This window comes from Mustela lutreola, chromosome 5 (genome assembly GCF_030435805.1).
Source record: "Mustela lutreola isolate mMusLut2 chromosome 5, mMusLut2.pri, whole genome shotgun sequence".
Taxonomy (NCBI): Eukaryota; Metazoa; Chordata; class Mammalia; order Carnivora; family Mustelidae; genus Mustela; species Mustela lutreola.
The window spans coordinates 63,163,275-63,187,006 of NC_081294.1; the positions used below are offsets into that span (position 1 = coordinate 63,163,275).

The following is a 23,732-nucleotide window of genomic DNA, read 5'->3' on the forward strand; positions in this document are numbered from 1 at the left end:
TGTCACCTGTCTCAAAATAATCATCTGTGCATAGGGTCTTTTACATTTATGTGAGATGATGAAAATGGTTTTGAACTTTTTGAAAAAATGTTTATAGAAACTGAGGGGCAGAGGAAAGGACTAAGAAGCAAATGCTTCTTAACATTTGCTGTGTGATATCATGCCCAAGATCTGATGGCTAAGGATCTAGCCCCAAAGGGATCAACCCAAGAGATGGTCAGTAGTTGAGATGGACTTGGCAGTGTGGGAAAGAGTATCAGTTTTCTATCATTGTACAAAAAATTTCCAAAAATGTGATGGCTTAAAACAACACGAATATATTGGCTTGCAGTTTTTGCAGGTCAGAAGTCCAGGCACAGGGTAGCTGTATTCTCTGCTTGTGGTATCACAGGTCTGAAGTCAAAGTATTGACCAGGCTGCCTTCTGGTCTGGCCCTCAGGGTCCTCTTCCAAGTCTGCTGAGGTTGTTGGCAGTGTTCAGTTACTTATGGCTGGGGGACTGAAATCCCCATCTTCTTGAGTGAGCTGGCTGTCAGCTGTGGTCACTGTCAGCATCTCGAGTCTGCCTTCCAGCTGCATGGTCTTCTTGTAACAAGTCAGCTTATTTCTTCAAGGCCAGTAGGAGAATCTCTCTCCTGTCTGTTATGATGGAGGTTTTTTTTTTTTAAATATTTTATTTATTTTTTGAGAGAGAGAGAGAGAAAGAGTGAACGAGAGTACAAGTGAGGGAGAGAGAGAGAGAAGCAGGTTTCCTACCAAGCATGGAGCCTGATGTGGAACTTGATCCCAGGACCCTGAGATCATGACCTGAGCTGAAGGCAGATGCTTAACTGACTGAGCCACCCAGGCGCCCGTCACTCAGTGAACTTCTATTCCTCTACCACTCCCTACTTCCCCCCACACCCCAGACAAGGAGGTCAGGAGCATGACTGAACAGCATTGTTCTTGAGAAGCCCTTTTGTTGCTCTTGATGGGCTGGATAGGGAGGACCTGCAGGCTGACTAATACAGGCCAGGCTCCATTCCACACTTGCTTTGAACTTCCCTAAAAGAATATTGAGCAGCACCCAGAAGCAGTGAGAAAACAAACATTTGTTATTGAATGAATGGTTTGAGTGCTTCTATTAACTCATTTAAACCTTACAACAACCCAATGAGATATTGATGGTTATTGCCCCACTTTATAGATGAGAAAACAAAGACACAGAAGGCTTAGTAGTGGAGCTAGTGTTGAAACCCAGCACAGAGCTTACACCTTCCTACAGTACCAACAGAATCAGTGCCTGACCCACAGCATAGAATTAAGTGAGATGTGCATATCAAATGTTCAGTACCTGCCATACGGCAAATTTGCAAGGCATGAGAATTATTTTTATTACCTGTGCCAAGGAAGCTTCTGTTTTCCTATTTCTCAGAACAGGAGGTAGAAAGAAAATAAAAATAACTAACAACCCACTCCACCTCCCAAAAGACCCTCACCCTTATTTGGCTGCCCTACGTTCCCATTTGAAGGAGCCAGGGCTCAGTTCCATTGTTTGGAGGAGAAGATTACAAAGAGGGGCAGGACACAAGAGCAGAAATGACATCTGCAAATTTTGGGTTCTAGATGATGGGGAGGAAGAGAAGTGTTAGATGGGCTGGTCCCTGAGCCCCCTTAACCAACATATGTAAGTGCCACACTGGAATGCTCAGTAATAGCAGTACTTTCCCACATCCTTTCCTTTTCGGGCTACATTTAGTCAATGGCACGCCTCATAGACTTAAAGAACATTCTTTATAGCAGAATTTTTTGCTTGAGTCAGTCCACTTGACTGCTGTCTCCAGGAAAATGTGGTGGGAATTTTCAGTGAAGATTCAGTTAATTTAAGCTCCAATGAGAAGTAAGGATGATCATAGTTAGAAGACAGCTTCCTTTTATCTGGGTGATCTTGGACAAATGACTTAGTATCTCTGAGCTTTAGTTTCCTTGTCAGAAGAATGGAAATGGTAGTGGTATATAGATAAAGGCATATGAAATGCTTGATCTAGTTCTAGCACATAATAAATAATTCCAAAATATTACCCATTATCATCTCACTTAACACTCAAAACAATCTTGCTAAATAGGGATGATGATTATGATTATTGCCCATATTTTACAGGTGAGACCTTGAGTCTCAGATAGCTTCTGTGTTCCCCCTGACACTGTGGCACTGGCCATGGTTATTGATTGTCTGTCAGATTCTTTTCTCTTCCACTTTGCCTACACAGTGGGATGGAATTCCATAAATGTCTTGGCAGGTTGACAGCATATCTTGATAAGATATTAACCACCTCTGCAAAATATGCAGACTTTAGAAAAACAAGACGATACAGGAGATTCCAAGACCTTGATGTTTTCCTCTGTACAAGTCCCTAAGTTAAATTGGAATTAAGTGTATGTATAAAGATGGTCTACAAGATGTCCATCATAACTTGTTTACATAACCCAGACTGTGTAAAAATTCTATAAATGTTCAACAACAGAGGCTCATCGGTTTCATTGTAGCATATGCGTACAGCGAGATATTATGGTACATCAAAAAGCAAAATACAATTGTGTATTTGTCTCTATAAAAATATGTTAGTATATTGTATGTTTAAAGTAGGTTATAATTCATGAAGTATGAATCTATTGCATGAAGAGGAAATATATGTTTATATGAATAGCACATGTATATCTAATAGATGCATATATATGCATATAAAAACATCTGGAAAGGTGTGAACCGAATTATCTCCTATGGCTGTCTCTGTTGGAATAGGAAGTATGGGTAATTCAAATTTTCTGCTTTCTTGTGTGTTTGAGAAGGAGATTCTTTACTTTCTGATCTTTATGGAATGTGTAACAATTCTAGCTACTGAGAAAAAGAAAAGAAAAAAGAAGTGTTTCAAGTCTCCATTTGTGCTAACACTGGTTGAACATTTCAGGTGATTGTGAAGACAAGAACAGAGTATCAGCCTGAACAGAAGAACAAAGGGAAGTTCCGGGTGCCGAAAATCGCTGAATTTACGGTCAGTTTCTTTACACAAATTGTAAAGATAAGGCTGGCTTCAGCCAGCTCAAGACTCCTTGTGCTAGTAGAGCAGGTGCTACTGGCGAGTGGGAAATTACATAAGACTATTTCTGGAGGATTTCTTGAGGTCACACTATCTGGCTCACTAAGTCTAATCAAACAACAAAACCTTGCCTCATGAGGACTACTTATGTTCTCTTCTGCTCTGGAATGCTCGGAGAATTTGAAAATTGATAAATGTGCTTCCTTCCTTCTTCCCCCCCTGTCCCCATCTCTCTACATTTCCATCACAATCTCCTGGAAATATGATGGAAATCTATTTTTAAAAACCCTCAAACTTTGGTCAGTGGATGTTTATAACAAAATACAAAAAAGACAAAGGGCAAAAAAAAGCTGGCTTCTTGGTGGGAAAAACCCAAATGGTTGACCTTTTGTTTCTTGGTGGAGGGGTTACTAGGAAGATTGATAAATATATATCATTGTGATAAGTCTCATGAAGGAGTCCTGAGATATTCTCTGCAAGGATGAGGATAGAAACTTCAGGGGAGTACAGTGGAGTAGTCACTTAGATAGCTGAGAAGAGCACAGCTTGTGCAAAGGCCCTGAAGCTGGTCCCAACTCCGAATAGGTATAAGTGCAGTGAGGTTAGGCTCTTAGAAGGGGGTAGGGAGTACCAGATATGAGACAGGAGAAGTGGGAAGACAGCAGACAATTCTAGGCTGTGTAGACTATATGGGGGAATTTGAGCTTTGTGCTAGAAGTATAAAGGAAGCCACCGAAGGACTTGAAGAAGAGAAGATACATGATTTAATTGGGTTTCAAATAAAGCACGCTGGCTTTTATGTGGTCCATGGACTGTAGATGGCAAGTGGGAATTTGGGGAGCTATTAGGCTATTGCAGTTATCCCAAGAGAAAGAGATGGTGGCTGAAACAAGAATGTTGAGCAGACAGAGAGACACGGGAAGACCTAAAAGATATTTAAGAGGCAAAATCAGCCATGATTTTACTAGATCAAGTGGTTCCTTAGATCGATATTGGAGCAGTCTGACTGGGTATGAGCCCTATTTCCACCTTATACCAGCCAAGCGGCCACCACAAAGCCACAAACCTCATGTATCAGATGGAGGTAATAGTAGGGTCACTGTGAGGGTCAAGGGCAGAAGACATGCAGGGTACTGTGATCTGTACATGGTAAGTACAAATGAACAGTAGCTCTTCAGTGTCAGCTATGACTGGAGGCTTTGAAAGTGAAAACAGCTCTTGGTCGGAGTACGTACGCGGATAAACATGTTGGTCTCTTCCCGTCGCTCCCTGTCTCCCTGCTAAATCTGGGTTAAGCAGTTGGCCGTGTGAGCCCGAGAGGGAGTGTGGCCCCTCTCTATGCATCCCTTGGAGTGTAGGAGTTCCCTGGATGCTGACGCCTGCTTTGAGGGCAGGGGCTGCCCTTATTTTTGTACTTCAGTGTCTGGCTCACAGATTAGGTCCTGTGAATATGGACCCAGCCTGAACTGCACACCTGCAAGAATGAGCTCAGAGATTCAGCGGGAGAGCTGGGGCACCTTGGTGCATAAAGTATATGCACTGGGCCAGAGAGTAAGCTGACCTGTGCTCCTGGCAACGGAGACCATTAGAAATACGCCCAGATTCAGGTACAGGAATGTTTACTGCTGTTTTTTTTTTTTTTTTTTTTAAGATTTTAATTATTTATTTGACAGAGAGAGATCACAAATAGGCAGAGAGGCAGGCAGAGAGAGAGGGGGAAGCAGGATCCCTGCTGAGCAGAGAGCCCGATGCGGGGCTCAATCCCAGGACCCCGGGATCATGATTTGAGCCGAAGGCAGAGGCTTAACCCACTGAGCCATCCAGGTGTCCCTGCAGGGCTATTTCTAAAATCAAAATATTGGAAATAATGCTACATTTTCAACAACTTCCTCATGATTTTGTAAATAAGACCACAGCCATATGATGGACTATTTTCGCAGTTTGTCAAGGTTTCCTTTCTCTCAGAAAGTATTTCCTTTACTCTGAATTATGGGCTTCTCTGATATTTTCATCTTCTTTTTACTTTCTGGTACTTTCCAAATTAGATATGAGCATGCATGATTTTGATAATCAGAAAAAAGGTAGAATTATTTTTAAAAATTTATGTTTTTTACCAAATAACATGTTTCAAGCTTCTGATGGAATTATTCCTTATTTATCAGTTGCTTTGCAATGATGGTTATGAAGACACACAAAAATTTGGGCAAATACTTCACAAGGAAAGTTGAGTGAAGAAAGCAGGGATTCAAATTGTGTGTTTTCCAGGATTGGAACTATGCAAAAAACCACAAGTAAACAGAGGAAAAAGGACATGGCAGAAATGCATCAACATATGCCATCTGGGGACGCCTGGGTGGCTCAGTTGGTTAAGTGTCTGCCTTCGGCTCAGGGCATGATCCCAGAGTCCTGGGATGAGTCCCCCCATCAGGCTTCTTGCTCAACTGGGAATCTGCTTCTCCTTTTGCATGTTGCTCCCCCTGCTTGTGCTTTCTCTCTCTCTCTGTCTCTCTGACAAATAAATAAAATCTTAAAAACAAAACAAAAACAAAACATATGTGACTGCATTACAGCAGCGGTGTTGGATGATTTTTTTCTCTTCTTTGACCACTTTTGGTGATGTTGCTGTTTAATTATATAAATATTTATATTTATATGATTATACATATATTTAATTATATAAAATATATTTAATAAGTATATTTATATTTCTATGAAATAAATCATATAAATATTTAATCATATTTAATCATATCTAATGCCCACAAACCCTTGTAGGCATTTAAAGAGACTGATGGTAATCCTCCATTTCTCAAAGGGGAGCCATGGCTCGGAGCAGTGATGTGATCTGCTTCTCTAGCCAGCAAGTAGCCAGGCCAGCACTCAGAGAGGAGCCAGATCAGCCTTTCTGTTCAGCCGTGCACCTGCTGTAGCCTGTCACTCCCCATTCACCAGAACAGAAGTGAGTCAATTAAGAGAAAAGGAGGGATGCCTTCAGGCCTGGGGCTGCTGAAGCCCCCCATGCAGCTTGACTCCATTTGTCCTGGGGGTCAAGAAGGAAGGGTGTGGTGTTGTGTTTGGGGACAGCAGTCCCTTGTCAGAACTGGCTGTCAGGGCTGAGCAGGGGGCCCTGCCACTCAGAACGAAATGGGAGGAACAGAGCAAATCCGTTTGTTTACATAAAGCTGTAAGCATTCATTAGCCTTTTTTTGCTTTCTTAAAGAGAGCTGCCTCTGGGTTGTGTGGAGGATCTATCTGTTGGGATGAGCGTGGCTTTGGGGGATAATCTGAAGGTGTAAAGTGTTGGCTGCAACAAGGCTTGGGGGGCCCAGATGGGCTGTTTTGAAGACAGAATTTATAGGACTTGCTCCTGGTGGGAAAAGGAGGGGACAGTTAGAATACTCCTTGGTGTTTGGCTTGGCTGGCTGGGTAAGGGGATGCTGTCCACCGAAGTAGGAACTGGGGGCCTAGGTTGGGGACATGCATTGAGTGCAAGGTGCCTGGGGCATATGGGCCATGGATGGTGGCTGGGTCACCCTTGTGTGTAAATGGCTGGGGCTCAGGATGAAGCTCTGTGCTGGAGACCCCGGGGGCTAGAAGTCAGAGAATTCCCAGTTAGCGTTAGAAAGTGTGATGCTGCGAAATAATGGCCGGTCTGCCTTGTTCATGGCGGAGGGAACCTTGGGGAGGGCGAAGAAGTATCCGTCCCCCATTCCAAGAAGCTCACAGGGGTGGAAAAACTCATTACCTCACATTTCAGAGCCGACCTGGACAGAACAGCTCCAAGCCTGCAAGAGAGAACGAGAGGAGAGAACGGTGGGGCGGGGGGAGATGAATTGAGAAAGACTGGCTACAGAACTGACTGGATTTTTTGTCTTTTCTAAAACCAAGAAGGCTCTTGTGAGAAGTCACAGACTTGAGAAACTGTCCACCAGGCTACTTAAGAAGACAGTAACATGAAGAGAGGCACTCCTCCTTCTTTCTTGTCTTAGGAGCTGCATGTTACTCTAAAGCGGATTTTGCCAAGAAAGGTGCTCTGCAGGGCACTGGTCCGTGCAGGACGCTGGTCTGCATGGGGTGCTGGTGCATTCATTATAAGGCAATTTTTCACTGTTTATCTATCTGCTGTGATCTACTCATTTCTTTGTCTTCCTGCTCTGCTCCTGACCTGTGATTGCTGCCTTATGTATGTTATCTCACTGAATGATCCCAGCACACGGGGCTGGGGGGCTCATTGCCCACTTGCAGGTGAGGGATATAGACTCCGAGAGGCTGGTCTTTCCCCCAAGTTCCACACCAGGAGGCTATGTGGCTGGTCTGGGCTCCCAGACCCTACGCAGGAAGTCAGGAGTCTGGAAAGGCTGCTTGCAGTCGAATGGGAACGGGGCTACCGATGAGCAGCTCTTTGGGGATGGTACCCAGCCAGCTTCCCTGCCAGTTGCTCCTTTCCTCCTTCTCTTCTGTCTGGCCAGGGATGGGGCCTTGGCTCTCTGTCTCGGGCCTCTGCTCCACTAGCATCCCCTCCCAAGCTAACATGGGAAAAGACTTGGGGCAGTGCCAGAACCAGCCTCGCCAGGCTCTGTTGCCTCATCTGACAGCTGGCAGACTCCAGGCCCCTATCCCTCCTGAAAGACTCCGATTACTGTACCTTCTTCTCTGTTCGCCCATCCTCTCATCGCCCAGCCTCATCCTGGATCCCTCTGCCTCCTTTGTCAGACTCTAGTCCATTCTTCTCACCACCGCAGAGGAGGATTCTTCCTAAAGCGAATATCCTATAAGGGCTTTGCCACCTTTAAAACCCTTCCACAGCACCTCCCCCCCTCACCTGCCTCTCCCCAAAGTATTCTGACTGCCCAAAGCACTTCCTTACGACACTGTCCACGGTCTAACTCCCTGGTTTTGTTCATGCTGTCCCTTCCTGCTGGAATGCCTTTCCTGTCTTCACCACTGCACATATTCCCTACTCACCCCTCAACACCCAACCCAAATGGCTCCTGTCCTTTGCGGTCTTGCCAGCTGGCCCCATGGTCTGTCCCTCCTCCTTGGTTTCCTGCACCTGTTGTACGAGCCTCCATTCTAGCACCGGCTACACAGTATTGACGTCATCAACCTACCGACTGATGTGGGACTGGGATGGTGTCTTTCTTGTCTTTGCACCCCAAGAGCCTAGCCAGTGCCCGACTACCTTAGGAACCAAAAGATGACTTTAATAACTGAACGAACAGGTGAATGAGTAAACAAAAAAACCCCCCTGGCTGACCGAGAAACTCTGCATTTAAATAACACTGGAGCTCTGGCTGCCTCGTTTTCAATATCTTTATTTAAAATCAGTGCCTTATCTCTGTTCCTAAGCTTCTTGACGATGACACATTCTCATAAATGTCTTCTTCTTGATGCCACATTCTGAGGGAGGTGAGACCGCGTTTATACGTTTGCCATTTGCTTCTGCCAGCGTTTCATCAAAACCCCAGGGGCTGTTTTCCTTGGGTGGGATTCTAATCTTTGTTGACAGCAGCAAATGGAGATAAGACATTTTACTTTATTATCTGTTGTCTTGGTTTTTATTGCTCTCCTATTTTAATTTTTTATTCTGAGGAACATTCTAGGTGAGTTATTAAAAACGTTGCCTGCTGGGTTAAGAGCAGAGTCATTATCTGGCATGGAAGGAAAAAATTTGCATCTGAGAACTTGGTGGAGAAAGGTCCTTCTCATATTTGATGTTTATTATTGCATTTCTGGCTAGGGTTTTATTGAAAATCAGAATAAAGATGCTGGCCTATATTTTTGTCTGGGTGCTTTCTCTAGGCCTGATAGAGGTACTGTTAGAGTAACTTCCAGAAATATATATATTGTTATAAACTGATCATTGAAAAGCAAATGTGGCTTTTTTTTTTTTTTTTTTTTTAAACAAAAACCCCCATGGTGCTGTCTCAGAAGGAATGTACTCAGGGTTTCAGCGAAGGCCTGGGTGACTGGGTGGCTCAAGGACCACTCCACAGCTCAGTAACTGAAGCTGCTTTTAATTGCTGACTTTTCATGCTTGTTTATTCAAACAGACGCTGGTGAGTAAACACTGCAATAAAGCAAGTGACTTGTTAATATGTTGGATATATAAGAAGGTTGCTAGAGTTTAGTGAATACTCTTCTTTCCTATGGGACTTCTCAGCGGAAGCTGGAGCTGGCTTACACACTCTTCTGGGGGCCAGTTATCAAAAGTCTACAAGCCAGTAGTTAAGCCGTTGCAAGCTTGTAGCCAAACATAGTGGGAGTATTTACACCATGGAAATGGGCAAACATAGACAGATTTTCACCCCCACCCCCGAAGCAATAGGAAAGGAAATATGGAAGAAGGGGAATACATTGGTTGGGGATTTTTGTGAACTAAAGCAGCTGTAAAATGAGATAGTGATATCTACATTATAAGCCTGGTATGAGGGCTGAAATAGCAGAAACTAACACTGTCCCATGAGAGCTCAGTAAATGTAGCTGCTTCTTATACTTACACAGTAGTTACATTTCCGGGGAGTTGGTCATCTGACCGGATGGAATGCATCTACCTAGATCAGGCATCAGTGGGAAGCTTGCCTCATGCCATCTCCGTGAGCCCTCCGTCTCAACTGACATTGCCATGGCACACCTGTCCCTCCTTACTCACCCTTTCCACTGTGCTAGCTTTTGACCTTCCATCTCCATCCCACCCCTTCCACCCACTGTGAGCAACATCAGATTGGATCGTTGATCTTGCCTCCCCACTTCCTACAGGCAACACCATGAGGTCCTTACTATGGCATTGCAGGCTTGTCGAAAGGTGTCCTTGTTGCTAGTTCCAGTCCCTGTGCCACTGACCTCCTACATCCTCGGAACTTCAGCCTTCTCTTACTTCTATAAAGCCACTATACCTTTTCCCACCTTCTGGTCTTTGCCTGCACAGTCTTCCTTCTTCTCTATTCCATGTTCTCTGATGACCCAGCTCAACTATCACTTACAGAAACCAGTCCTCAATTCCCCAAGTCATTTCTCATCTGAGAGTCTCAAGATCCCAGCATTACCCATGGTCCCTGTAGCTGTCTCTGCTTGGCAGAGTTCTCCGGCAACCTGGTTGGGTTGTTGACAGTAACACTGAAAGCAGGGCTTCATAATGTTTTCTTGAATCCCATGTGGGGGTAGTAAGAGGAAGATGTTTGGAGAAAGTAAAGCAGTATTTACAATTATTTGTAATTAATTAATAACTTTCATCTTATTGAACATCTGTATGTATCAGGTAGTTTGCTATTCAATTTCCATCTCATCTTTACTTTAACTCATGAAGGAGGCACCTTTTTTGATATACAGAGGAGAAAACTGGGGAGCAGAGAGGTTAGTTAAGGTACCTCAGATCACACAGCCAACAAGGGGCAGAATCAGGCTTTTCTGACCCAGAGTGGTGTGGGTGACTATGGATGTTTTTGAGTGTATGTGTGAGTGTGTGTATGTGCTCTTTTGTCATAAGATATCTTCCAAATTGGGAAACCCTGCACATTTGGGGAATTGGCTAAATTACACTAAACTGAAAAGTGGTTGTTAGAATTCTAAATTTTGGGGCCTTTCCTTGCTATTTGCCAAGAATTAGGCTAATTTTGCTTTGGCTCTTTCCTTCTTTCTTTTCTTTGAATACACTATTTGGCCAAGCCCTGAAATGCATTGATCCAAAAAAGAAAAAAAAAGGAGAAGCAAAATTTCCCAAGGGAGAAATGCCATTTTCCTCCCTGATTGCCATGTGGCTGGTCTCGTGGTCCAATCTCACAGTGGGAGGGTTGATCTCCTGACTTTCTCGCTCTCTGGGCCTCCGCTGCTGCAATGCGTGATTATATTAAATGTGATTTTTAAAAAAATTTATGATGTTTAAGCTCCTGAAACTGTCAGAGGCAGACAGGTCCTAACAAAGTGACTGTATGTGCAGCTTGTGTGTCACCACCATGTTCTATAATTATAAGAAAACCAGTTGCCATAGCAACTGCCATAGAGGCCTAGCTTCCTCCTGGAGATGCTGACAAGCTCCTCAGCTCCATGATCCGAGAAATTGGGAGGGAATTTGGTTCTCTGAGAACATTCAACTCTCACTTGGATGTTAATCGTGAGCTCACTCTGATTCTCCACAACTTGAACTCAGTCGTGTTATGCAATCTGACAGATGCAAGTTCGAATCTGATTCTAGAACTCACTGGCTGTTGGACCTTGGGCAAGTCACCTCACCTCCATGAGCCTCAGTTTCCTCTTTTGCAAAATGGGGATGCTAATGTCCACTTCGGAGGATTGTTGTAATGGTTATGTTTGTGGTGTACCTGTCAGGGTCCCCTGATATAAATTAGATATGTTCCCCTTAACGGCTTCACTGTGTATAAGTACCGCGCGCTAACCGATTGCGCCACTGGAGCTCCAACGGCTTCACTGTGAACAAATGAAAAATTAAAAATGCTGACTTAGAAAGGGTGGTTGTTCTAATAATAGTGGAATTACAGTAATAATAAGAATTTTGGTAACATTTATGGTTAGAAAACCAAATTCATAAATAAAACACTCTAGGATGAATCATGTATATGAGGGATAGAAAGAAAGAGGGATGGAAAGAGAGAATAGAGAGAGGAAAGATAAATGAATATACACCTAGGAGAAACTGACTTGAATGAAGAGTCTTCCGATTTTCTTTTTTAAACTACATTTCCTTGAAGCTAAGAAAAAGATCTCTAGTCTCCAAAAAATCTCTAACTTATGTTGGGAAATCTAGCTTCTATCTCAGTCTCTGGACCTCAGTTTTCCCATCTGTAAAATGAAGCAGTCGGGTGGGATTGTTCACAAGGGCTCTCCTGTCTTTGATTTTCTTACTGTGGTTCTCAACCAGGGATGATTTTGCAATGAGGGGACATTTGGCAATGTATGGAGACATTCATAGTCATCACAGCTGTGGCGTGTGTGTGCGTACTACTGACATTTAGTAGTTAGAGGGCAGAGATGCTGCCAAACATCCTGTAATGTCCTAGATGATCTCTACAGTGAAAAATTATCCTGCCCCAAACGTCGTGGGTGCCAAGTCTGAGAAACACTGGTCTAGGACTTACCACCATGTTTTTTGTTCTAGAAACAGGAATCATGCCCCTGTCACCTCACTGAGATGTGTCAGATTTGTTGAATATTCAGTTTCTTATCCTAGCTATCTCCTGGAGATTTGAGGCCCTAGAAAAATTAGTTAAGGTAAAGACCAAAGACTTCACAAGATCCCAGGGGCTTAAGAAAAACTGGGATGGCCTTGGGAGGTGGGGAAAATGTGGTCATGTGAATTTTCTTTTACCTGGTTACTGCATAACTCTAAGCAGAACAAATATGATTGTTTCATGGGCAAACAAGGTGCAATTTTGGACCCATAATTAGCTTTATTGTTATTTCTCTATAGAGAATAAAAATAACTCTTTGTATATATTTCAACTGCACCCTCATTTCTAGCTTCAGCCTTTGATTTTGACATTTCAAGTCACAGCTAGTGTGTGTCTCTTCTCAGAGTCATTGTGATCCCTCCTTACTTGTGCTTAAAATCATTTTGAGGGTTCCACTGGCCTTCAGGGTGAAATCTGAACCCCTTTGTTCATTGTACCTGGTCCTCAGAAACTGTGTTTTGCTCATCTCTTCCTTCCTGCAACCAAACTCCTCCTGCCAACCCATATTACTCATGGAATCCTGGGCACACTCTGCCCTATCTCCTCCACTCTTCAGTTTAGCTGTTTCTTGCAACCTGGATACTTTTCTCTCCCCCATGGTCTAGTGCACACCTGTTCATCTCATTGGTCTGGCTTAAACATCACCTCCTGGATGAAGCCAGTCCTGGTAGCCCGTCCTCTCTTCCCTGTTGTCAGTTGTGGAACTGACCGTTTCCTCTGGGATCTTCCTCACTGGACAGAGTTTGTCAACTTGACCTCCTTTGTGCAGGTATTCCCTTACTTGGGATTTTCCATGGCCCTGTGAAAGCCTGGGCTCTTGGAGACAGATGACACCCTTGGCTGAGTTCTGCATCACCTAGAGCTATTAATCATGGGGTTTTGAAAACCATGGGTGGTCAGTAAGTTTTCTTTTTAAGCAAGAGTAACACATTTACATGTGCAAAATTCCCACAGTATAGAAAGGCATAAACTGAGGAATGTCTCCATTTCTCTCTTTTCGTAATCCTTCTCACCTCAAAAACCCATCATCGATGTCTATGCTGTCCAAATTAGAAGCCTCTAGCCAGATGTGGCTATACTCATTTAAATTTATCAAAATGAAATAAAATTCAAAATTTAATTCCTCAGTCACACAAGCTGCATTTTGAGTGCTCAACAGCCACAGGAGTCCAGTGACTACCATAGTGGATAGCTCAGATTTACAGTATGTTTCCATCATTGCAGAAAGCTCCATTGGATGGCCCAGGAGAGTTTATGTTCCCTTCTAGAGACATTTTCTACACGTCAGCATATATAGAATTATATACGCATGTATACATTTGATATCCTTTTTGTTTTCTCAGATGGGACCATTTCATATATATTCTTCTGTACCTTGCTTTTTTCTCTTAATAATATAGCTTAGAGATCCTTCTATATCAGTACATTGAGATCTTTTGTGTTCTCGTTAATGACTGTAGAATGAGGGTTTTCATAATCTTACTCAATCAGTCTCTTATTATTCTAACTTTCAGTCGTTTGTCATTAAAAACCCTGCTGCAGTGAACTTCCTTGTGTGTGTATCTACACACACACACACACACACACACACACACACACGAGCACACACACACTCCCATCCATCTTTCATATATTTTACAAGTATATTTGTAGGCTATGAGAATTTTCATCTTATAAGCTTTGCCAAAGAGCCTGTGAATCTTCAATTTTTAATAGATTGGACCAAATTATCTACCAAAATTTTTCCAACCAATCTATACTTCCTCCATCATGGCTACAAGTGTGTTCTTCCCCACATTGCTAGTTTTAACAGTCTTTAAAAGCTTTACCAATTGGATATAGAGAAAATGCCACCTCTTCTTTGTTTAAGTGTGTATGTCTTTCATTATCAGTGAGATGGAGCCCCTTTCTGTGTAGCAGTTGACTGTGTGACCTTTGCTTCCTTACCCTATTTGGTTGGACCACTTGCTTTTCCTTCCTACAGATTTGTGTGGCCTCTTCCCAAAACTAAGAACTTAGTCATTCTCATTTATTTGGTGCTTTCTTAGTTGTCTTTTGCCTTTTGGTTTTGTTTATGGTGTAACTTCTTTTTTAAGCTTGCGGGATTTCCTACATTTGCTTTAACTTAGATTAATCACCAACTCCAGAAGGCATAAATGAAAATATTGATACATTTAACTCTATAAAAATCAAGGCCTTCTCCCACCCTAAACTCATGTTTTCTTCTAGTACTTTTATGATTTTATTTTCTATATTAAAATTTTGGTCCATTTGAAATTTGCACTGTAAGTAAGTGCAAATTACTGTGAGTAAGGTAGGAATCCAACTTTCTTTGTAAATGGCAATTTGCCATTTTTTCCACATTCATTAGTTAATCCTTCCACTCTCTGACTTGACATACCCCCATTTTTAGATAGTGCATTCCCATTTGTATTTGAGTTTATTTCTGACATCAGGAGTCTAAAAACAATCTTCAAAGATTGTTTCTTTGATCTGACAATTATTTGATGTAAAAAATTGAGACAATACCAAATTGTCACAATTACATGATTTTGTTATTTATTATTATTTATTTATTATTTTTAAGTAGGCTTCACACCCAGCATGGAGCTCCATGTGGGGCTTGAACTCACAACCCTGAGATCAAGACCTGAGTTGAAATCAAGAGTCAGATGCTTAACCAACTGAGCCACCCAGGCCCCTCTTAACTACAAACTTTTATAATACATCTTATAATCTGTGTAAATTGTTCTTTTCTTAATCCTTCGACTTTTCAGAAACCCCTTACCCATTCTAGGATGTGTGCTTTTCCAGATAAATATATTTTTTAGGTTCTAAAAACTCATGCTACTTTTTCATTTGGGTTATAAGAATTCATATATTAATTTGAGGAGAAGCTTCATCTTTAAAATACAGAGTCTATGTAGACACAAATTTAACTTTGCATCTGCTGAAGTCTTTTTTAGAGGTTCTAGTTGAACTTTAAAATCATCTTTATAGTTCTTATTAAATTTATTCCAAAATATTTACCTATTTTTTGTTGATATTTGTAAGAGGGACCTTTTCTTCCATTATATTTTATAACTGGTCATTATTTACACTTAACAAAAATGGTTTTGAATTTTATACCTTTACTTGTCACTACTTAGTTACTAACGTATCTTACTATTTTTAATAATTTTTTGAAAAAATAATCCTTTGGGTTCTGTACATATATAATCCTTTGGGTTCTGTACAGATGATATTGGCATATCTATGCCAATATCAATATCATATATCAATATATATGCCAATATCATCTGTCAATAATGCTGATATTGTTCCCCTTTCTGATATTTAGTTCTCTTGTGTTACTTCTTTGAAGATTGTTTTTAGACTCCTAATGTCATTTTCTTGTCTAATTGCATGGCTCAATACTTTCAAGTCTGCTATTTCTAACATTTGGCCATTTACACTTTAAAAAAATTTTATTTTAGAGAGATGGAGGAGGCACAGAGAGAGAGAGAGGGAGAAAGAGTCTTAAGAAGACTCCCCACTGAGTGCAGAGCCTGATATGAGGCTCAGTCTCACAACTCTGAGATCATGGCCTGAGCTGAAACCAAGAGTCAGACACTTAACCAACTGTGCCACCCACGTGTGCCTTTGTCACTTACATTTTGATGGTTTTTTTTTTCTCCCTAAATGTCTTTTCTGCATGTATGGTTTGTCTTCTTTGACCTGGCATTATGAAAAATTATATGAGTAGATTTTTAACTATATAGCCATTCGTACATGTTCATGTTTGGTCATGGTGTACTACTGGATTCTATTTGATAATATATTCTTTGGAAATTTTGCTTTAGTCATTTTGTGAATTTGTGTTGAGTAATTTTGTGTGTATGCTGTCTTTGTCAGTGTGGTACTATTATGTGCCTTTGTAAAGAAAATGTATATGCCTTTTTCTTTCTCGATGCTCTAGAAAATTTCAAGGAATAGAGAAATACCGTTTCTTTCAGTTTTTTTTTTTCCCCTAAGAATGAACACATAAATTCATCTGGCTTAGTGTTATTGGGAGGGTGTGGGTAGTTATCAGTATATATGTGAAGAACTAATAAGCAAATTTCATTTGTACCCAGCTTCCTCTCTAAAGCCTTGAAAGCTTATCTTACCTTTTGAAATGCGTTCATTGTCATTCTCTTGATTGTAATTCCCTTCAGCAATATTTCTCTAAGTGGCCCCATTCAGTCAATAAATATTTACAGAATAGACACCATGACCCAGGCCTTGGGGTAGGTGGTGTGGGTGATTCATGGAGGTACCAGACTTGGCGCACGATCTAATATTCCCAGCATCCAACTGAAACCTCCATTTCTGTGCATTTATTTGATTTTAAAGCAACATCATTTATCATTGAATATTAATAGAGCTCAGGGCTCTGTATTTACAGTTTCCCCTTTAGGCATACAAGAATTATTTTTGGCAACAGCTCACTCCATCACACGGCAAATTGTCTTTCCTCTTCTTGGGCTGGAGCGTGCTGTCTTCCGTCTCTGACTCGGGTCTTCCGAGCAGGGCCATGCTGATTGTCCACAGGTAGAGCTCCTGGTGTTACCTCTCTTTACTTCTCTGAGCTAAGCTTTTTTTTTTTTTTTTTTTAAATCAAACCTGTAAAATGGAGATACCAAACTTGTTTGGTGATACATGGATGGGAAAACATTGGTAGTGTCAAAATGCAATGGACACCCAGTAAACCTGAATTTATCTCCTTATTTTGGTATTTCCCCAAATACCCTGCTCAGTACTAGACTATGAAGAAGGTACTCATGGAATATGTGTTCAGGTCTAGATTATTTTTAGAGTCCTTGACTGGTCTTCCTACCTCCCAATTTTACTACCTCCAATTCAATTTCCATCCAAAATGCCAGAGTAATATTTAGTGCTTGAATGGAACCACATCAGTAAACACTGGAGAGTAAACATAGGTTAGCTCTCTGGTTCTCCCAGTAAACTCTAGTCTGACACTGGGCTCCTTCTTGAGCTTGTTTACCTTTCAAGCTTCCTTGTTCACCATCACGTACCGTCCACACCCCCATATCTCTGCACTGGCTGTTCTCTCTGCCCGCATCACCTTTCCCCACATCCTTCCAGGCTGGCTCAAGAACCCTCTTGCCTGGTGCGGTCTTCATCACAGCTTGTCTTCTAAGGGGCTCTCCTGAGGGTGGAGACCAGGTGTCTGTCATCTCTGCGTCCCATGTGCCTGGCCCTGGGTCTGCTGTGGACTGGGTGTTCTGCCAGTATCTGTTGTCAGGTGTGTGATTAGTCTTTGGGTTACATAGTAAAATATGAATGAGGTTTTCTCCGTTTCAGTTCTCAGAGGAGCCCTGGGGAAATAGTTCTTTAAAACACGAAAATGAGGCCAGGAAAATCAATTGCATTTCTCGGATGCAGGAGATGACGGAAATGCGTGACTTTCCTGAGCCTCCAGGGCACAGCACTATAATGGGGAGTCGGAGGCACCTTTCATTTAACGTGGATTTCAAGCAGGGCCCAGGCTGGAACTCACCAAACCATTCAGCCACCCACTGCTCATGAAATTCAGATGCAGGCTTGCTTGAAAAGCCCCGAGATGCCTTGCATAGCTCCTTTCTTCTTTTTAAGTAATAATGAGCCGGCTGGGCAGCCTTGCCAATGATTTTACAGTTAAACGCCTACGCTCCAAGATACCTCCTTCAATAAGTGGATGGGGCGAAAAGGTCAGTGAAGAGACAGGAGGGTGAATATTGACAGAGTGTCTTCTGGGTTCCAGGCACTGGGCTTGCTGTCTTTATCATATCCTGGACCTTCCTAACTGCCCTGTGATGGGGACATCACTGTAATCACTCCCTTTGTACAGAGGACAAAACAGAGGGTGAGAGAGAGGTGACTTGTCCAAGGCCACACAAGTCAGATAGGAGCCATTTGTGTATCTTCGGAGCAGTCAGTTTTCTTGTCTTTCTCCGTTCTGTCTTCCCCTCCTTCCTTCCTTCTTTCCCCCTCCTGCCTTCCTCCCTCCCCCCCTTCCTTCCTATCTATCGTCTGGACTCTGAATGTTCTAACAGATCCAGTTCCTTTCTTTTGTCAGGCTCTAGTAAACACTGAGCCCATTTTTGCCCCCTGCTCTGAGTACAGGCACTGTTACAACACCTGCTTCCAATTTATGCCCATCTTTGTTTCTTCCACTTACTTCATTACTATTTTCCTCATCTGTGAAATGCAGATAATCATCGTAATCCCTAGCACAGAGGACTGTTGTGTGAAGACGCAACATTATCTGGAGAAACCAGATAATGTCCTCAAAGCAGAACTTGGCACATTGGGAACATTCAGTGAATAGTAGTGATTACTAAATCATGTAACTCAGAAATTGCCCTAAATCATTTCTGGAAAAAGATGGGGAGGGTGTAATAAAAATCAGACGAATGAAACTAGTAAGGTGCCTTTATTTACTCAGCACAGATTTTATTGAACACCTACTGCAGTGAAGCCCTGGCCCGGTACAAGGGCTGCCAAGATGAATCCTTGAGGCTGGAGACCCTCGAGGAACAGACAGCACAGGACCAATATCCAACCGGTTTGCTTAGCCATGGAACCTGTCACTGTGAACATCCCACACTCTATATCTTCTGCCCTGCTTGATTTCCGTGTCTAGGAAGCTGCCTTGACCTAAACCTCACTCCCAACACTTTGGTTTTCTGCAGTCCGGCAAAGAACTGCATTGAGGAAATGACACTGGCCCTTCACTCTGGGTCACGATGCCCGACTCCTCCAACCAGGACTGCTGGGAGGAGTCGGGCCGGGGTCGCCATTGGATAAGCCACAAACAGGGGCCCAGATTGCAATCTCCTTAGCGAACTCAGCAGTGGGAGGATAATTTCTTTAGGCTCCAAGCCCTTGCTTTAGTGTTCTATAGAGAGGTCTTTCTGCAGCCCTGCAGGCTGGCTGTGCGCTCAACCTTGTGTATCTGCTGGGTGATTTGCTTGCCTTTGTAGAGTCAGAGCAATTTTTAAGGGACATGCGTTTCCATTATTTGGTGTCAGGGAGAGTGGGCGAAATGCAAGGGTCTGATTCCTACCCCGAGAACACCGTGCAAAAGTTAATTAAGGCTCTGACTCACCAGACCATTTTGATGAAATTAAGAGGTTCAGCTAAGCGTTGGCTATTTCAGTGACAGGAAGTCAAGCACTTGGCTCTGTAGGCGACTGCTTAAGGAATGTATTTCAGTAATAATGACAGTAATGATATCCAACATTGCTGGGCACTTTACATCCAGTGTCTTTGGGAGTCCTTCCAATGTGTCTGGTAGGTAGTGTCATGATTTTCCATTTTTGCAGATAGGAGATAGAGGCTCAGAGAGGTGGCACTACTTGCTTAAGGTCACACAGCCAGAAAATGGTGGAGCAGAGACTAAATCCCAGGCCAGTCTGGTGTCAGAGCCTGGCTCCTTCTCCTGCCTCCCACTGCTCCCTTTTTAAACCCCTGCATCCCAGTCCCTGCAGAGCCAAAACTGAATTGCTATGTCCCTTGCACCCTGATCCTTTGGAAGCCTTTTGTTTTCTTCATAATAAATTAAAATCGTGATCACGGCAGCAGTAGATCAACATCGTGTCCTATCCGCCCAAAGCCCATTTGCCTGCATGTTGGGACAGATTTGTAGCTGCAATCACTCCTTGTGGAAGCAGCAAGGTTTGTGTGACATCTTAATTTACTGAGCTTCCCCGGGTGCCCAAGAGCCCTGGCAAGATTTGCGAGGGTCTCCTTGTCTGGACCATACTTACAAAATGCAGGTGAGTGACAAGGTTGCAGGAAAAGCTCCAGGGCTCCCCTTGTTCAGCAGCCCAAGCAGGAAAAAGGCCCAGGTGTGCTGAGCAAATGTTAGAAGGCCTTGACCTAGCCTTGCTGTGGGACGCTGGGAAGTGCCCTAGCTTGACCTCAGTAAGACAGGGACAATAACAACTTCATCAAACAGTTGTGTGGACTCGATCAAGCAACGGGTGCAAAATCCTGTGCCTGGCTCACAGCAGAGGCTTGATAAATGTTAGGTCCTTCTTATCCACACTTGCAAATTCCCTTCCTTCCCTGGGGTAGAAGGTGCTGGGCCTCTCTGGAGAGGTTTTGTGGACACATGCTCCGGACCCCTTGAATCCCCCCCACCTGTCCTGTGCAGTAATCAGTCTTTTCCTTCATAGGACTAATTGGGAGCAAGCCCTGTTTTCAACCTTTGCTGCTATCTGACCCTGAACCAGTGACTTTTTGAAACCTTATTTCCTGTAAAATAAGATTTAAAAGACTAATTTTATAAGGGCACATTTAAAAGGCATAATAAAAGAAAACAGTTTTGTGTCTGCTGCCCCCAATTTGAACACTGGGAAATTTCACTTCAAGTTCAGGACCTCTGTGTTTTCTTGAAAAAGCAGAAGATCAGCTGTGATAGGCCCTCCTTCCTGTCCTATGCCACTTTCCTGGGGCCGAGCAGCTGCTGTCCCTGGTGGGATGTGCTCCCTCCAGTGCCCTTGCCCTCTTCCCACATTTATGTTGCTTGTCGGTTCTGTGCTCACACCTAGTGGGAGACTAGGAAACGTTGACTCCCTGCCCCTGGATACATCGTTTAGATCAAGTTGCATTTGTTTATGTCTCTCTTCTACATTTGTATTTATCAGCTTAGAAAGACACAACCTTGTGAAGTAGGGCCTCAGCCTCTCCATCCTATAAAAACATCACCGTCTTAACATACTCTGGTCCAAAACAAACCATGGTTTGAACTTCTGAAACGCAAAATACTTTGGGAGGCCAGAGATTTGTCTCCCACAGAAGCTGGGCCGTCAGACCCTCATTTCTTCTTTCTGAGGATTATGCCAACAGCAAATTACATTGAGAAATAAGCTACTGCTTTGGAATGTTCCAATTTAAATTGTGCTTTTTCTTTTTCAAGCCTCCCACAGTTATTAATGAATTCCTGGCTTGAGCTGGGTCGACACTTGGGCACATTCTTCCTTCTGTGGGGGAATTCCCCTTCCTGGGTTCCGAAACAGAGTGTCGAATCATTGTTCATATAAAGTTTGGGGCCACAGAGGTTTCCTTTTTCTTTCAAAAGGCAATTTACTGAGCGGGATTCATTTGGGGCCCTAGAGAATAGGCTTCTTTAATGGGTTTTTGGGGGCTTCCACAGGGAGCTGATCTAACAATGTAATAATTCCATCTTTTTGGTTTAGGGATGGAGAGAACCTTTGTCTTCCACTCTACTAGCGGCCACTCCAGAGGAAGTAGTGTGAGTGGAAGGTACACAAGCCTCTGGGGTCAACCTTGGTTCAAATTCTGCTTCTTAATTCATTATTTGAGTTTAACTAGGCAAGCGACTTACCTTCTTCGGGTCTTACGTTCCTCATTTATAAAACAGGAAAACTGAGAAGACCTACAATATAGGGTTGATTTTAAAAAGTTATCAAGAAGAAATAAAGTCAAAACAGCCAACTGTATTTAAATACTCTTACTGCCCATCTTAAATCTTTCCAATGAAATCATCTTGGATGTGGAAGCACGGCCCTGAAGCACAGCCAACTCCCTCTCCAGGAACTGACTCCAGTGAAGGAATTAAACAGAGCATGGGAGTGAACAAAACACGCGCTTATTCTCCAGACCTCTCCTGTCCCACCAGGGTTAGCATTTCTACCCCAGAGGTACTATGACAGAAATTGTTCTGCTCTCCACTGAACATGCACTGCTCCAGAGCAAAGCTGGGCTGATGATCTGTATGATCGCATGGTACCTTTAAGTGCTCCTGGGAGCTAGGGAATCACTCCCATCTTTAGGCAGAGAACCTGAGGCTTAGAGATGCCATAGAACTTACCCAAAGCCATGCAGAAAGCAGGGGGAGGAGCTGGAAGTGAAGAGGGATGTCTGTTTTGAGTCTGCACGGGCCTCTGGGTGGCCCCTACTACTAGTGATGGGGACACTAGTGATGGCTGTCTTCAGTCTTGTCTGGATAGTTCATAAAACCCAAACAATTCTTTTCCTTCTGATTAGGCCGAACAGACCCATGAAGACATCAGGGGTCTTTGTTTTGGTCATTCTGAAAATCTCTCATTCACAGGTATGTCCTTGAGTTCAAGGAATCTAAAATAGGAGAATGAATCCATTAATATTCAATGAATGCGGTTTGTATGGCATGGGGAAAAAAAAAATCATTCAAAGCATGGAACTGTGGGACAGTCAAAGGAAATCAGATTTTAAACCTGGACACATCTTTATTTTGAGCCCAGGCGTTGGGCTCAGTATTTCTGCACAGTGATCTCATTTTATCCTCACCCTTGTGCTTCGAAGTAGTTATTATGATCCCAATTTCCAGATGAGAAAGCTGAGGCCTGGGAAATCTAAATGGGACCACCACTGCCTTTCTCCCTCTTTATCAGGACGGAATAGACTGATGATAAAGTGTTCCTCCTGAGGCCACACTAAAACCTCCTTGGCTGACTTGGGAATATTTGGGTCTCGAGGATGGACTCAGCTCCTAGGTGTGACCTAAATGTGAAACTGGGGAGCATCCTGACTGGGCCATGTGACTGTGGAGTCAGCTTACGTACCCACATGTGTACTTCACCGAGAGCTGGGAAGACAAATATTTCAGTGCCAGAATCCTTCCACTCTTTTCTTCTGAGGCTCCCTGCCAAGGACGTCTGTAGGGAAGGAGGCAAAGTACCCCTGGAGTGAGCCGACATCCTGAGAGACAGCTTCTTCTGTGAGCAAAGTGGGCTTGAGGCTATGGGTGGGAGGTCTCGGACAGTCTCTGGCTTCTCATCATGGCCTGTGCACCCTCACCCCAAGGAGGGAGCTTGTACTGCGTTTTGAGAAAAGGGCCATCCAAAGCACAATCGCCACCACCAGAGGGAGGAACACGAAAGCTGGAAGATAGGAGAGAGTGTGTTTGTTCCCAAATCCCAAGGTCAAATCCTAGGGTCAGGCTCACCCAGTGATGACCTGGGTCAAGAGGCCACAAGGAGAGGAGGTATATACTCAAAAAGAGATGGCACAGGCTCCTCCTGGTCAGGAAGAAGAAGACCTTTACCCCATCCTGATCCACGAGGCAAGAAGTAAAGAAGCAATATTCAGGGGGCTTGAGCTGGAGAGGCAGGAGCCTGGAACCCGGTGCCTGTCTTTAAGGGGTCCATAGTAAAGCATGGGCATTCCTGCCAAGCTCTGAGAAATGAGGTCCACAGTGCTTCTCCTTTAGGAGAACCAGAAAAGGGGACAGTGAGGGGAGCTGTACTGGAAGTCTCTGAGACCATCCCCAGGCTGATGATTCACAAGCAGGAATCCCAGGACCCAGTATAGAGCTGTACTCAGCACTATGCTTAATTACAGTGAAAAGGAGACAAGGCACAGTAAGCAAAGGAGAAAGGATCCAGTAAAGCACAGACTTCCAGTCTCCTCTGCTCATGGAGTCACGCTGGATGTAGCTC

The 23,732-nt window shown here is 43.3% G+C and overlaps 1 protein-coding gene across 1 annotated transcript in view; it reads left to right on the forward strand.

Annotated features, from left to right (window-relative positions):
- NSG2 (neuronal vesicle trafficking associated 2) overlaps positions 1–23,732 on the forward strand; it is a 52,538-nt gene that overhangs the window by 13,626 nt on the left and 15,180 nt on the right. The window contains exon 3 of the mRNA XM_059174335.1: positions 2,948–3,031. Coding sequence (XP_059030318.1) covers positions 2,948–3,031 — 84 coding nt within the window. The remainder of the gene's footprint in view (positions 1–2,947; positions 3,032–23,732) is intronic.